This window comes from Dipodomys merriami, unplaced genomic scaffold (assembly GCF_024711535.1).
Source record: "Dipodomys merriami isolate MVZ:Mamm:240054 unplaced genomic scaffold, mDipMer1.0.p SCAF_103, whole genome shotgun sequence".
NCBI classification, from domain to species: Eukaryota; Metazoa; Chordata; class Mammalia; order Rodentia; family Heteromyidae; genus Dipodomys; species Dipodomys merriami.
In genome coordinates this window covers 1657482-1673522 of record NW_027202305.1, presented here as the reverse complement: position 1 = coordinate 1673522, position 16041 = coordinate 1657482, and the positions used below count along the sequence as shown (strand labels likewise).

General features: G+C 53.6%; 1 protein-coding gene across 4 annotated transcripts in view; it reads right to left on the bottom strand.

The window, feature by feature from the left end:
- The window catches only part of LOC138809815 (contactin-5), a 463911-nt gene that overhangs the window by 41064 nt on the left and 406806 nt on the right, over nucleotides 1–16041 (bottom strand). For all 4 annotated transcript variants that reach the window (XM_069996830.1, XM_069996838.1, XM_069996810.1 and 1 more), the window contains exon 16: nucleotides 5790–5910. In XM_069996830.1, coding sequence (XP_069852931.1) covers nucleotides 5790–5910 — 121 coding nt within the window. The remainder of the gene's footprint in view (nucleotides 1–5789; nucleotides 5911–16041) is intronic.

The following is a 16041-nucleotide window of genomic DNA, read 5'->3' as shown; positions in this document are numbered from 1 at the left end:
CCCTTCGCAGTTACACAAAGCCGGCGCGCGCCCCTCCTGTGTGTGTGTGTGGGGGGCAGCTCCTCCGTGGCTCCGTGGCAGGGCGAGTGCGCCGTTCTCAGCTCGGGGCTGGCTGCGGCTCCACCTGTGCGTATTCCAGAGGCTGGAAGGGCGAGGCAGACGGACAGACGCCTGCCCAGCGGACTCACCCCAGAGCCGCGCGTCTCCTGCCCTCCTCCCATCCCTCAGGCTCTGCACCGGCTTTCCCACACGTCCACCCATGCACACGTACCACACGCTCACACGTGACACTCGCCGCACACTCACGCGTGCACACACACGCATTCACACCGCACGTGCGCACGCGCACCCAGGGCTGCTGCTTCCTGCCGTGGTCGCTGGCTGCTTGTCCTCCCCGCAGCCACTTCCTGGTGGGCGTCTGTCGCTGTTCACTTGCTCTGACACGCTGGCCAGTCCCTTCTTCCATGGGTTCTGCTCTATTTCTTCTCACAGCTTCATTGGCTCCATCTTCCTATGTGTACTTCCTGTCTCAGGCAGGTCGTAGACAAACTCCTTTCTAAGTCCCTCTTCCTCTTCCACATCAGATTTCCCACGACTCCTCCTCGCTTGCCGCCCTTCCTGTGCGGGGGTTGCTCAGCCAACCGCCCATCGCCCGCCTGGCCACAGCCGTGGCGCAGAGGGCTAACAGAAATATCAGCGTCCAAAGGCAAATTTCACTCCAGCAGGAGCACAGCATTTGATGGGATAATAAAAGGCAAAACATCCAGTCTTTGGTTGTTTGTAGATGATGATACTTCTTTTGTTCATTTGCTGTTAAGCACAAACACACGTCCACATGACTGTAAATCATCCAGACATTCAGGCCACTTCTGTGGAATGGTAGAAAAGCCAAACAGTTGATTGACATGAAAGTTACCTGTCCATTAGTAAGCAGAGTGTAAGATTAAAAAACCCTAGACTGTTGTCCGATGTCCACAGGAAATTTTACGACTGTAGGAGTGGTTGGTGGAGGTAGGACCGGCAGCTCAGGGATGGCAGAGGCCGCCTGAACCACCAGAGGCCAGAGTTCACCTCGGGGTAGGACATTCCCGCAAGATGTTACGTCCATGACTCCAGATTGCTTTAAAGAGACAGCTCTTTTGCAGTTTTTTTTAATACGAAGAGCAATCACAATTGACTAATTCATATTTTTCTCTAAAACATGATTTATTTTCAAATCTATTTTGTACTGACAATAACTTAGATTATAATTGACATTGAAAATACTCGTCATTGTCCTGTGGTCTCTGAACGCCAATCTAGTGGCAGGCCGGCTCTGCTTTTCATGATTACTAGCTTTTCATCCAGTCCTAAAGGCTCTCGTGGCCCCAGGCCATTATTCTAAACTAGGAAGGTCTGTGTCTTCTCCAAGGACAAGGGACTCTCCGAATATTAGATCAATGCCGGGAAAGAAAATTTATGCAAATTCTGTCTTCCAAGAATACTTGGGTAAATACTTGTGCATTTTTAAAGCAAGAAGGCCCTCACCAGCAGCCAGGTGCTAAAGATGGACCCTCTGATGAATTTAAAACCTATCCCGACCACAGCAGCTGGTGGTAACGAGTAAAGCACAGAGACAGGACACGCCCATGATGCTGCTCGGTTCTCAATTAATCAATAATGTATTGAAAATAGGCTGTTCTCACCCAGCTGGGAACGTGATGGCACCTGCATCTTTCCAGGAGGAAAAAGCAGCACATTCTCAATTGTTTCCTCTTGCTTGCTAGACTCGCCGGACACACGTCTTTGGGGAGGGATGGGAGTTAACCAAATTGGTTTCTATTCCAGTAGCAATTGGTGTCTTTAGATCATGTCCAATTATCTTATCTGAGAAACACAAATGTATTTCACAACAAGCTAAAAGGTAGTCTCTTTGATGTTTCTTGGAATTGAGTGGCCTAGTTCGATGGTATCATCTACTGTCTGCCATTCTGTTTCTCAGTCTTGTGTTCGTGATCACCAGGCCGGCACTCCGTCGTGTGAGCCCCTTCCAGCTCATCTACCTGATGACGATGTGGAAGTTTGGGGTTGAAATAGTAGTATAAACAACGATTGATCTAATACAATACGCAAAGTATTTGGAAACATGACTCGTGGCTACAGTAGATTTTCTTGGGGAGAGAAAGCTGGTGAACCCTCTGATGAGAAAACAGTAGGCTGCTTCGCGTAACCATCTCCTCCCTCTGCAGAGTCCTTCTGCTTCTCTAATCGAATGTAGGAGTTAGTAGTGGTGGAGACTGGCTTTGCACCTGTGCGGCCTGACCCGCCCTGCAGGCTTGGAGCCCGAGAGCGTGTGCTCGGGAGAAGGCTCTGTGGGCCTCTCTGAACTTCTCAGCAATGAACAAAGTGCACTTGCACTGGACACTGGACCTTCAGACTGTGGACCCAAACCTGTCGCTCTGCTCCTATTATTTCCCCACAAGACCAAAGATGCCAAGGCATCTCTGCATTTCTCGCCGCGCTGGCGCCTGTGAACTGGGGTGGTGCGCCCCTAGAGCCCAGAGGCAGCAGCCCTTCCTTCCTTCTGAAGCAGGTGCTGCACGGGCGTGTGACCGGACGGAGGAGCAGCAAAGTATGAACACACTTTAAATGGGCCTAGTTCTGTCCTCCAGTGACTGCATGGCTCGGGAAAGATAAGAAAGGTATTTCATACTTAGTGTGATGTGTGTTTCATATCAGCGAGAAGCCACCACGGAAGCCGGGGGCGGGGGACTTTGCCTAAGGATCACAGCGTGAACCCGAGGGATGGAACAAACGCCAGGAATGCACTCGGTCTTCAGCCAGAGGCGGTGGGAGCGCAAACCCCAGCCCCGCCGTCATCCGCGACCAAGTACATTTTATTCTTCAAACTGGGGTTTTCCACCCTGTGTTTGCTCTGGGAAGCACACTTCTCACCTTGATGTCTCTAAGATAAAGTAGAAGGACAAAAGCAAACACTCCTTTTCCTGGCGCCGCTTACGCGTGGCTGGCTGACCGTGTGGCTGGTTCCGGCGAGGTCATCCCAGCAGTCTGAGGCAACGGTTTCCCTCTTCGGAGAACAGGGTCCGCTCTGCCCATCTTTAAACGCAGCGCCACACCCAGGCCGGCTGACACTGCCTGCTGCCGCAGGAGCGCGCGTGCGCCGTCTAGCTTTGATTTCCTTTTGTGTTGCAGCAAAACGAGTTTTTTTGGACATTCCTTACCCCACCAAGGTTCTCTAGATTCTGCATGATGATAGGATGCACTGGCTCATTGAGTATTCAATTTGCAAGAGTGATTTTGTGCTTGCATTATTTCTGGAACGTTCCATTTTGGGGTCATGCTGACAGTGGAAGAGTAAGAGGGCGCAGGAAATGGATGCCCAGCAGTGCGGACTAGCCTGGAACGCCCGAGCACCAGGTCCGAGTGCGAATTCTCCTCTGGCCGTGCTGGGGTCATGGTCACACACCTGACCTCGGGGTCAGTGTGCTGCCTCCTGCAGGGAGGAGCCTCACAGCCCGCCACTGCTGGGCTCAGTCAGTGAAGACAAGAGCCTCTCTGTCTGGAAGGGACGGACACGGAACTAGAACCGCAGGGACACACTCCTCACGCCCAAGTGCGTGCCGGGTATGATCGGTGAGCCATGCACACGGCTCGGGCCGGCCGGCAGTGGTCTTCTGCATACAATGGAGGGCCTGCCTGCAGTCCCCCGGGTCTGTGGCATACACCGAGTAACTCATCCCAGAATCCTGCTGCAATTGTGATACCAGACGCAGAAAAAACTCAATTTAGTTTGTTCAGTGTTGGTTTTATGGCCTATGCTAGAACAATGTCCTGAGTTCATAAACCAATGAACAGAGAGGAGGGAGAAGAGGATGCCGGAGTGGAACTATTTGGGGTTTTATTTTATAATTCAACGTTCAAAAGAGCAATTTGCAAGTTCCTTCAATTACCAGGAGCTGCCGACTTTAATAATAACAATAAGAAGAACCACAGCTAAAACTTAGTTTAGTTTTAAAGTCTGAGTAAGCCTTCGCCAGGCAGACAAAGCAAAGCTCTTTTTCCTAATTTTAGAAATGCAATGCAAGTACATAATCGAAAATTGGACTGGATCAAGCTCACTTCACAGGAAAGCTTGAGCTGAATGCTCCATGAATATTCAGACCACAGCAACCTGTTTGAAATTGCTTTTGGGTGTAATTCCAAGATTTATGCATTTTATCATCTCCTAGGCATAAAGCCAAAGGCTAAAAGAGCAGAACATGAAAAAGCGGAACCTGAATTATGTTCTAAATCCTGCCGGGTTTAATTTTCCTTACAAAGCAGGGTGTTAGTTTGCCACTTACATTTGCCCCTTGCAGGCCTGTGGAAATACCTGGCTTCTTGTTATCAGTGTCTGAATGGTATTCATTTGGAAGGCTCCAATTTTGGGAACATCATTCTAAATTACCAGGCAAGCGCACACAACACACATGCACAAGCAAAGGCAGACTACAGCAAGAGAACAGTGTAAGTGGGACCTCGTGGGGGAGAGGGAGGGCGTGCAGGGGCTCAAGGCCCACACCTGCTGGGAAGGCACTAAGGGGCGTGGCCAGGGGTGTGGCTCACCCCTAAGAAGCTGGAGCTTTACAGCCTTGATGTAAAACCAAAGAAAAGAGCAAATAACCTTGGAATGGAGACAAAAACCTAAAAACCCAAAACAACTGAGGAAGCCGCCACTCACTCAGACCCTCGTTTTAGATGAACCCGTGACGGATGCACAAAGATGAACACGCATTTGGTGACGTAGGAACTAAAGACTTGGCGATGCTCACTCTATGTTCACTTGTATGATCTTTACAACAACAAATTGTTAAAAATAAAGCTAGAATTCATCAGGTGGTTGAGAGAAGCAGTAATCTAAAATGTAGTCTCTTATTGTAGATATAACATTTTAACTTGGTGACACTGTGCAGGGGTGTGCGCATGCATTTGTGTCATTCAAGACAGATCAGGGGGGAGAGGCAGGCTGGGCGCGTCTGGCCGTGTTGTCTTCTGGAATGCAGAGGGCTCCTGTCACCTATGGGGAGTTGTGCACGTACACATTTATGATTTTAGAAAATGACTGCAGGTATATTATACTGTAATGAAAATCTAAAAGGGAAAGGGGAGGGAAAGACAAGGAAGTAAAGAAGTGGAGAAAAGATAAGGGAAAGGGGAGGAAAAGTGCATGCTAGGGCCGCATTTCTTACTCTATCCATTTGCTTAACTGAAATAGACACAGCGTCACAGGGCGCAGAATCTGGCGGTCCAGCTCATAATGAGGAAACATTTAACTATTGCTGCTGTGGAGAGGCTGTGTGCTGGCATTTTCAGACTTGTCACTTAACCATCGCAAGTGTCACTCTCTCACACATGCAGTTTTCCTGGTTTGGGAAGCTAGACTTACAAGTTAGTGGAGGAAAAGACAAGACTGTCCGAGGGCTCTACCAGTTTTGCATTTGAAATCCACATCCACACCGGCAAATTTTCTGTCTGTATGCCAAGTGTCTCTGTCTTACTGTCCAGAATTTGTTTGCCATTATGTTGGCATGACAGGTGGCCACCACCACTACAGAAAAGTGCTTTGGACACTGACGTTGTATCTGCAGGCCTTGTTTGTTACCAGGGAAGGGTTTCCCATGGGAGCTTTCAAAGGCAAAAGGTTGAGCACCAATGACACACATCATCACAGCGCCTCAGGGCCATGCATCTCAGCCCCTCCAAGGCCACGCGCGTGACCGTGTCTCCTACTGCACGGGGAGCATACTCACCCCTAACAAGGAGCTCTGCCTCATCTGACACACTGTCTGCTGTGGTCTGCACTCTGCAGCCATATCTCCCAGCATGCACCAGCAGGATGTTTCTGATCATTAAATCTGCAGAGGATGCTTGCTGAAAGAGGGATGAAGCACCAGTTTAAAACGCTGCAAACTGTCTGGGTTCAGGTGGTTTGGGGAGGGGGACTTTGATGTTCAGTCAGAAGGCCCATCTTTGGCTTTACAATGTATATGACAACAATTCCGAAGTCAAACGTTCCCCATCTTAAAGAATACATGGAAGCTACGGTCTTTAAACAATTCCCAATGAAGTGTTTAAGCACTGAGTACTGCATATCAAGATTTAGTATCCAAGACATTTAAGACTTATTAGGATATATACAAACAGGTCATATCCTTCACAATATAGGAAATATCAGTAGGGAAAATGATTGCTTTACTCTTCAGAGACAGGCCTACTTCAGTGGTGAGAAAATGGTGCTGACTTGCGGGAAATTAACTGAGAAGGTGGCTGTGTAAAGGTCACGGATGTGGCTTTACTGAACGCTGCCTTTTCTAAGGACCTGTGGGATGCAGACAGACAGAGCGTAGGTGAGAGACGGTTGGTCCACACAGTCTGTCTTTATTCAACACAGACTCATTCCTCCTGCAACCTCCAGGGTCAGAAAGCAGGCCAGCCTACATCTCGTCAACAAGCCACCGAACACAAAGCAGGCTCAAAGTACTGCTTCTTCTTGGGAGCCAGGCAATTAGCTGAAGAATAACAACTGTAGTTAGAGATCTCTACATCCAGGGACGCTCCTCTAGGTGCGTCCACTCAGGGACCAGGACAGCCCTTCTTTTAAACCTTCATAGAATAGATTTAGATTACCCTACTATGATAACAAAATTACATATTTTATGTACAGATGTATATATATATATATATATATATGTATATATATATATATATTTCAACAGTTTTCTTTTAAATCTTCACAGAAGATTTAAATTAATGATGACGTAGGGCTTGATAATTTTAGAAAATAGTTTACCTTAATTTACATACATAAATAAGTGGATATAGTATCTGAAGTAGAAATATTAATTACCACTAGTAAATACACAATGCTATTTTTTGGGGGGGGTCTGGTCGTGGGGCCTGAACTCCGGGCCTGGACGTTGTCCCTCAGCTCTTCAGCTCAAGGCTAGTGCTCTACCACTTGAGCCACAGCGCCACTTCCAGCTTTTTTCTTTTTGCTTATGTGGTGTTGAGGAATTGAACCCAGGGCCTCATGCACGCAAGGCAAGCGCTCTACCACTGAGCCACCTTCCCAGCCCACACAATACTATTTGACAACAGCATTTATCTTTTCTGATAAAATATTAAATGTGTCCAACAATGCACTCAACACTCAATATGGGTATTGACAGCTGACATTCAACACATTCTCTAATGATGTGTTTTTATGACTGGAAATAACAGTTTTGCTGATGACACAGATGAAAGAGGACACACATTTTGACTCCTTAATAAACTTAGGATGACAAGATGTACAAAAGAGGATTTGATGTGACAGATGACAAGTCTGGAGTCACGGTCTGTCTACTGGCTTGATGAAAAGGAAGACCGGGCACTGAAAACAAGGATGAGCCGGGCCCGTGGAGCGCCGCCTTCTCAGGATGCTGCGAGGCCAAGGCTCACGGTCGGCACAGGCCAGGAGGCATTCTGACCCCCAGCCCCAGGAGCACGAGTCCTAGTCCTGGCCCATCTAGGCAAAAAGTGAGGCCCGGCCCCCGAGATGGGCAGAGCCAGGGGCTGGAGACGCAGTTCGAGTGTTAGAGCACCGCCAGGCAGGCGCAAGGTCCTGAGTTTTAAAACAAAAACAAACACAAAACACAACCCTGCCAAAAAAGAAAGCACGTACAATGTCATTCTAAGACAAGCAATACCGTTCACAGGTCATCTGCCGCTGAGTTGAGCCGGGCCTGGAAAGCCACGAGCACACTGTGTGTGGCCCTTGCATTTGGACAAGGCTCTCGGCTCCCTTTTCTGTTTGTTGGTCTTACATGACTACCATGAGTGTTGCAGTCACGTTCCTTGCATTGCTTACACGCTTGGCGCTGACTATGTCTGCCCTGTCCACGCGCACAGCACCCGGCTAGCTGGCAGGGACGCGGGGGGCGGCGGTACGGAGCTGCTGCTTCACACTGCCCGGGTGTGGAGGGGGCGTGGGGTGTGGACGTGTGGTGTGGGGTGGTGGGGCGGAGGGGGGGGTGGGGCGGAGGAGGGAGGGGTGGGGTGCAGAGGAGGTGGGGTGGGGTGGAGGGGGGAGTGGGGCGGAGGAGGGAGGGGGGGCGGGTGGGGCGGGGGGGTAGAGGGGGGGTGGGGCGGAGGGGGGTGGGGTGGGGTGCAGAGGAGGTGGGGTGGGGTGGAGGGGGGAGTGGGGTGGAGGAGGGAGGGGGGTGGGTGGGGCGGGGGGGGGTAGAGGGGGGATGGGGTGGTGCAGAGGAGGTGGGGTGGGGTGGAGGGGGGAGTGGGGTGGAGGAGGGAGGGGGGTGGGTGGGGCGGGGGGGGTAGAGGGGGGGTGGGGTGGTGCAGAGGAGGTGGGGTGGGGTGGAGGGGGGAGTGGGGCGGAGGAGGGAGGGGGGTGGGTGGGGCGGGGGGGCGGGGTAGAGGGGGGGTGGGGTGGGGTGCAGAGGAGGTGGGGTGGGGTGGAGGGGGGAGTGGGGCGGAGGAGGGAGGGGGGTGGGTGGGGCGGGGGGCGGGGTAGAGGGGGGGTGGGGTGGGGTGCAGAGGAGGTGGGGTGGGGTGGAGGGGGGAGTGGGGCGGAGGGGGGGTGGATGGGGCGGGGGTGGGGCGGAGGCGGGTGGGGCGGCGGTGGCACGGGGCGCAGTGGCGCTGTCCCCCCGGCTCACAGGACCGAGGCTGCGTGGGGAAAGCTGTCTTCTCTCTGTGGGCCCCACGGACTTGGCCGTCTCCTGTGTGAGCACCGATGGCTCCGTTCACGCGTGCGTGGTTCTCCAGCGCGGTTCAGCAGCCGCAGCCCCTCGCCCCTCCTTTTCCCACGTCTACGCCTTCGAGCCGTCTTTGACACAGGCTCACTCACTTCCTTGCACACGTGCGTGGACCGGGTGTGGACTGCAAGGTTGCCTAACTTCCTAGTTGCGCCTGGCCCCAGGCTGTTCTTACTGTGTGGGGAAGTGTGTCCTGGCCCCAGGCTGTTCTTACTGTGTGGGGAAGTGTGTTCTGATTCTTTCCTCACGCGGTTGTCTCCGTGGACACTGTGCTGATTCTTTGTTCACGTCTCCTCTTTCAGAAAGGTTCTGTGAGCCAGGGCCGCCCGCGTGGAGGAGAACCCGGAGCCTTCAGATTTCTAACGGCAGCTGTGCTGGGCGTGAGGCGTGTTCCGTGGCTGTGTCCACGCCGTGCTGACCGCCCGTCCACGCAGGGTCCCTGCAGTCACTCACACCCCAGATGCCTGCGGAGGATGGGCCAGCCTTGACAAACACACTGTGTCTGCCACGCTCCCGACGCATCACCGGAAGTCTTTCTCCACGCGTGGTGACGACAAGCAAAGACGTGTCTTCCTCAGTTCTAAGAGGATGAGCGGCTAGTCTCCTGCTTTATTCCTTTATTTTTAATTTATTTTTGGTCCTGTCGTGGGGCCTGAACTCTGGGCCTGGGCGCTGTCCCTCAGCTCTTCAGCTCAGGGCTAGCACTCTACCACTTGAGCCACAGTGCCACTTCTGGCTTTTTTCTTTTTTGCTTATGTGGTGCTGAGGAATCGAACCCAGGGCCTCATGCATGCAAGGCAAGTGCTCTACCACTGAGCCACCTTCCCAGCCTGTTTTATTCCTTTATTATCATGATCGCTTACAGACAGGTCTGTTTATCCACTCACATTTGAACTATTACAAAGAAAGCTCTTAAGATCGTTTGTGTGCAAATCTTCGAAGTCATCATTTCTTCTGGGTCTCGGATTTGATTCCAAATGTCTGGGCCTCTTCCAATGTCAGTGTGAGTGTGGATCCTCCATGTCAGCATGTGTGTGTGTGTGTGTGTGTGTGTGTGTGTGTGTGTGTGTGTGTGTATCCGCCATGTCAGCGTGTGTGTGTGGATCCTTCCATGTCAGTGTGTGTGTGTGGATCCTCCATGTCAGCATGTGTGTGTGTGTGTGTGTGTGTGTGTGTATCCGCCATGTCAGCGTGTGTGTGTGGATCCTCCATGTCAGCGTGTGTGTGTGGATCCTCCATGTCAGTGTGTGTGTGTGTGGGTTCCCCCTCCATGTGAGCATGTGTGTGGATCCTCCATGTGACTATGTGTGTGTGTGTGTGTGTGTGTGTGTGTATCCGCCATGTCAGCGTGTGTGTGTGTGTGGATCCTCCATGTCAGTGTGTGTGGATCCTCCATGTCAGTGTGTGTGTGTGTATCCTCCATGTCAGTGTGTGTGTGGGTTCCCCCTCCATGTGAGCATGTGTGTGGATCCTCCATGTGACTGTGTGTGTGTGTGTGTGTATCCGCCATGTCAGCGTGTGTGTGTGTGTGGATCCTCCATGTCAGTGTGTGTGTGGGTTCCCCCTCCATGTGAGCATGTGTGTGGATCCTCCATGTGAGCGTGTGTGTGTGTGTGTGTGTGTATCCTCCATGTCAGCGTGTGTGTGCGGTCTCTTCAAATAGCGCCTGTGTGTCCCTCGCTGTGTTGGGCGCTGTCCTCTCCCGTGGGTGGTGAGAGGCGAGGGCCGCATGCACAGTGGCCTGGGAGCCGCTGGGCTGGCCGGCTCCTCCGGGGAGGAGGCGGTGGCGGTGGAGTCTGCTGCGGGGGTCCAGGCGGGCAGCGGTGCGTGCAGTGTTGGCCTGTGAGGAATTCTGCAGCGTTTTCAAGGTGGCACCTGCTTGGGGCAGATGGTGTCTCGGGGTCTCACACTCCTGCAATGTCTCTGAGCAGTGCCCGGCCCACAGCTGCTCCGGGACACGGCGCTGGCAGGGGGTGGCTGCGAACCCCAGCACACGAAGCCCCCTCCTCACTAGGCCTGTGCTGCGCCACAGCCTCCCGAGGAGGCGGATGGGGAGAGGACCAGCCGGAGAGGCTCTGCTTCACTTCCGCTCAGCCTGGGATCTACAGTGACAGAGCCAGTCACAGCACCACCATCAGGAAAGCTCTGGAACAGCCACGGCACACAAGCAATCGCTGCGCTTGCAAGTTTTCCTCACACACACGCGTGCACACGCACACATGCACGCACACATGCACGCGCACACGCACACATGCACGCGCACACACACACACGCACACACACATACGTGCACGCATCCACCAGGCATTCCCTAGCATGTGTCTCTTGTCCAGAAAGGAAGTGACACTTTGAAACCTGCCACAGGCGTCTGTGGCTGCCCACTGGGTCTCGGTGGACCACAGGGTCACAGAGCCAAGTCTGTTTGTCCCACATGACCAGAGAGCAGCGGGCAGCAGGCAGAGAGCAGCGGGCAGCGGGCAGAGAGCAGCGGGCTGTGGGCAGAGAGCAGCGGGCTGCGGGCAGAGAGCAGCGGGCAGCGAGCAGCGGGTAGCGGGCAGCAGGCAGAGAGCAGCGGGCAGCGGGCAGAGAGCAGCGGGCAGCGGGCAGAGAGCAGCGGGCAGCGGGCAGAGAGCAGCGGGCTGCGGGCAGAGAGCAGCGGGCAGCGGGCAGAGAGCAGCGGGTAGCGGGCAGCAGGCAGAGAGCAGCGGGCAGAGAGCAGTGGGCAGCGGGCAGAGAGCAGCGGGCAGCGGGCAGAGAGCAGTGGGCAGCGGGCAGAGAGCAGCAGGCAGCGGGCAGAGAGCAGTGGGCAGCGGGCAGAGAGCAGTGGGCAGCGGGCAGAGAGCAGCGGGCTGCGGGCAGAGAGCAGCGGGCAGTGGGCAGAGAGCAGCGGGCAGCGGGCAGAGAGCAGCGGGCTGCGGGCAGAGAGCAGCGGGCTGCGGGCAGAGAGCAGCGGGCAGAGAGCAGCGGGCTGCGGGCAGAGAGCAGCGGGCTGTGGGCAGCGGGCAGCGGGCAGTGGGCAGAGAGCAGCGGGCAGACAGCAGCGGGCAGAGAGCAGCGGGCAGCGGGCAGAGAGCAGCGGGCTGCGGGCAGAGAGCAGCGGGCAGAGAGCAGCGGGCTGCGGGCAGAGAGCAGCGGGCAGAGGGCAGCGGGCAGAGAGCAGCAGGCAGAGAGCAGCGGGCAGCGGGTAGAGAGCAGCGGGCAGGAGGCAGAGAGCAGCGGGCTGCGGGCAGAGAGCAGCGGGCTGCGGGCAGAGAGCAGCGGGCTGCGGGCAGCGGGCAGAGGGCAGTGGGCAGAGACCAGCAGGCAGCGGGCAGAGAGCAGCGGGCAGGAGGCAGAGAGCAGCGGGCTGCGGGCAGAGAGCAGCGGGCAGCGGGCTGTGTGGCAGCGGGCTGCGGGCAGAGAGCAGCGGGCAGCGGGCAGAGAGCAGCGGGCTGCGGGCAGAGAGCAGCGGGCAGTGGGCAGAGAGCAGTGGGCAGAGGGCAGCGGGCAGAGAGCAGCGGGCTGCGGGCAGAGAGCAGCGGGCAGCGGGCAGAGAGCAGCGGGCAGAGAGCAGCGGGCAGCGGGCAGAGGGCAGCGGGCTGCAGGCAGAGAGCAGCGGGCAGCGGGCAGAGGGCAGCGGGCAGAGAGCAGCGGGCTGCGGGCAGAGAGCAGCGGGCAGCGGGCAGAGAGCAGCGGGCAGAGGGCAGCGGGCAGCAGGCAGAGAGCAGCGGGCAGAGGGCAGCGGGCAGCAGGCAGAGAGCAGCGGGCAGCGGGCAGAGGGCAGTGGGCAGAGAGCAGCGGGCAGCGGGCAGAGGGCAGCGGGCTGTGTGGCAGCGGGCAGAGAGCAGCGGGCAGAGAGCAGTGGGCAGAGGGCAGCGGGCTGTGTGGCAGCGGGCAGAGAGCAGCGGGCAGCGGGCTGTGTGGCAGCGGGCATCGGGCTGTGTGACCCTCCGTGAGAGGTGAACAGCTAGCTGTGAGTGATGGGGGTGTTAACACAGTTAACAGTGCAAGAATGGCAGCAGGAAAATGATGTGAGTGTGCAGAGTGGGCCCGGTGTGTGCAGCTGTGTAGAAACCAGGGCCAGGAGCCGGGCCCTGTCTGGGAGCAGGTTAAATGTTCTCGCAATTTATTTTCAAATTTAGGGTTGTGAGATATTCACAACTTCTGGGGTGACAATAGTGAGTATTTCAATAACCAGAATCTTTAGGCTGGCGGCATCATCTCCATTCATGGCTTCATGTCTGATACTGAGAATTCTTTTGCCCTACTTAGGAAGTTACTAATGCTTAAAAGAAGAAAGTTCCTGGATTAACAGTATCTCATTACAGAAGAAGCAATCTGGGGTTGTAGTCTCTGTTTTGTCATGTCTTTCCCAGGCAGGAAGATTCTAATCAGCTTCAAAAATACTCAGAGTGAAGAGCTCACAGCCCGTCAATGTCAGGACAGACAACGCAAACCACGGCAGCCACTTTCCAACCAGAGTCGAATATGGAAAGAAAAGTTCAGTGAAGAGAAAAGGTAGAATTAGATAAATGTGTCACTCAAAAGCCGACTTTGAAAAGTTCAAGGTCGAGGAGTCAACTTCAACTGATATTTTCAAAACGAATCAAGACACCTTGCTATAGGAAGCTCAGTTTTAAAGGGTATCTTTAATGCATAAAACCACAAAAATGATAGTGATAATAGATCAATATGATGCCCTGTCATGTTTCAAAACATGCATATATGTTGATGTACATTTGTGTGTATTTATCAAATCAGTTCAAATGGTGAAATATATCAATCTCTTCAAACACTTATCACTTCTGTTTTGTCTTCTAGTCCTGGGATTAGAACTCATGGTCGCATGCTGGCTTGGCAGATGTTTTACATTTTGAGCCATGCCACTAGCCTGGAGTTTTACAAGTTCTTTGGAGAACTGGGTTTCAAGGACTTTCCTGTGAAGGCTAGCATTGAAACGATTTCCAACTCTCAGCCTCCTGAGTCGCTGGGACTACAGGCATGAGCCACAAGCACCTTGCTCATGTATCACTTCTTCATGGTGAAAGATTCAAGAGCCCTCTCCTCTATATTAACAAACGGCTCTTGGTATGCAGCGCTTTTATTTACAGTTGCGTCCTGGCAATCGGTGCTCATGAGTCCTTATTCCCGGTTGCCTGCAGATAGGAGGGTTTGCTCCCAACCTATTCTGTTAGTCTATGACTCTACCTTTATTAAAAAGTCTAAAAATTAACTTGTTCTTTAGCCTCATGATCTACTTCTGGGAATCTGCCCCATAGAAAGATTGTTGATGTGCAAGAATATAGCACTGACCTTAAGTCTCTCCATACATGGAAGAAATACACCTCCATAGGAAGGTTGTTAAGTAGGTTATCATCATACCATGGAGAATTTTGAATCTATTTTTTAAAAAGGGTAAATTTTTCTAGGTGCTGGTGGCTCACGCCTGGAATCCTAGCTACTCAAGAGGCTGAGATGTGAGGGCTGTGGTTCAATGCTAGCCTAGACAGGAAAGTCCATGAGGTTTTTATTCCAATTAAACAAACAAAAACACCAGAAATGGAGCTGTGGCTCAAGTTGTAGAGCACTAGCCTTGAGCAAAAAAGCCCAGGACCAGCAAAAAACAAAAAACAAAAACAACACAAAAACGCACTCTCTATTTTTGTCTTAATCAAACACATTCTACAATGTGTTGACACCTAGAAATGTCACAGTTGGTCACCTTATCTTCACGGAGGTGTTGTATGCAGCCTGTCCACCGCCTGCATGTGAACTGGCTGTGGTGGGGGCTGCAGCCGCCTTCGTTTTGTGTGCACCGACTACGGTGGAACTCACGTGCCGCCTGCTGAAAGCGGCTTGTGGAAGCCACGTCCTGCTGCTGCGCTCCCAGGGGCCACGCAATTTCACCCATGTCTCAATGCCTTACTATATATCCCCCACCTCTGCTCTTACCTTCTGATCATCTATTTGAACCATTCTGAAAAATTCTCAATTCTCAAAGTTTAAGACTTAAAATTTAATGAAGAATACAGTCATAGCCAGTGTGCAATCTGTGTAAGTCCTGTGTTGTCTGTTGTCACAACTGCATAATAATCCATATAGATGCATGACTTCGGAAGCAGAATGCAGTGGAAAGGGGAAAATGACGGCAATCTAGAGTAGTTATTAATTAATTTCCACTGTAATGTCTCTTTTCTTATATCTTCACCAGCACTGGGGGTTTTGTAACACCGTCTTCACGGACAAACATGTAACACCTGATTCCTTGGTCCTTTCACTTCCCAGCATCCCCTGCGTTCCCTCTCCTGATGGCTCCCTGCTGGACAGTCCTTTCACATCCATGCCCATCACCGTCTCCATCACCGTCACCGTCTCCATCTCCATCACCATCTCCATCACCGTCTCCACCACCATCTCCATCACTGTCTCCAACAACCACCATCTCCACCAACATCTCCATCGCCATCTCCACCCACTACCATCTCCATCACCATCTCTACTACCATCTCCTTTATCACCTCCATCATCATCTCCATTACTGTCTCCACCAGCATCCCTACCTCCTCCATCACCGTCTTCACCACCGTCTCCACCCCCATCCCCACCCCCATCTCCATTGTTACTTCCATCACCATCTCCACCAGCATCCCTACCTCCATCTCCATCTCCATCACCGTCTTCACCACCGTCTCCACCCCCATCCCCACCCCCATCTCCATTGTTACTTCCATCACCATCTCCACCAGCATCCCTACCACCATCTCCATCACTGGCTCCACCACTGTCCATGGCCCTCTCCATCCGGGTCTCCACAACCATCTGCATCATCATCTTCACCACTGACCGCATACCACCATCCCTGAGTTCTATGCCCACAAATGAGCAGAACGGCGCTGGCTGGTCGTTTGGACTCGGCCTTTCTCGCTCCACACGGTCTCTACTTTAGTCATCCTCCAGGAAAAGCCATGCGGCGTCTCCTCTCTGCCTGAGCCCCGCGGCAGTCTGCGGTGCGTGCCTACGTCTACGGTGTGCGTGCCTACGTCTACTGTGCGTGCCTATGTCCGCGGTGTGCGTGCGTGCCTGCGTCCGCGGTGTGCGTGCCTGGCCTGCGCGCGTGCAGACCGGCTGTGGCCCCGTGGCCTCCCCCGCGGGGTGTCCGTCACGCGTCACGTGGCCGAGCAGAGGCGCAGGCGCAGAGCCGCGGTCCTCCGCCTCGTCCCCCCCCTCCCCCCCCCCGCCCACGGCTCGCCGTCCCAGTCCCCCTCGCGCT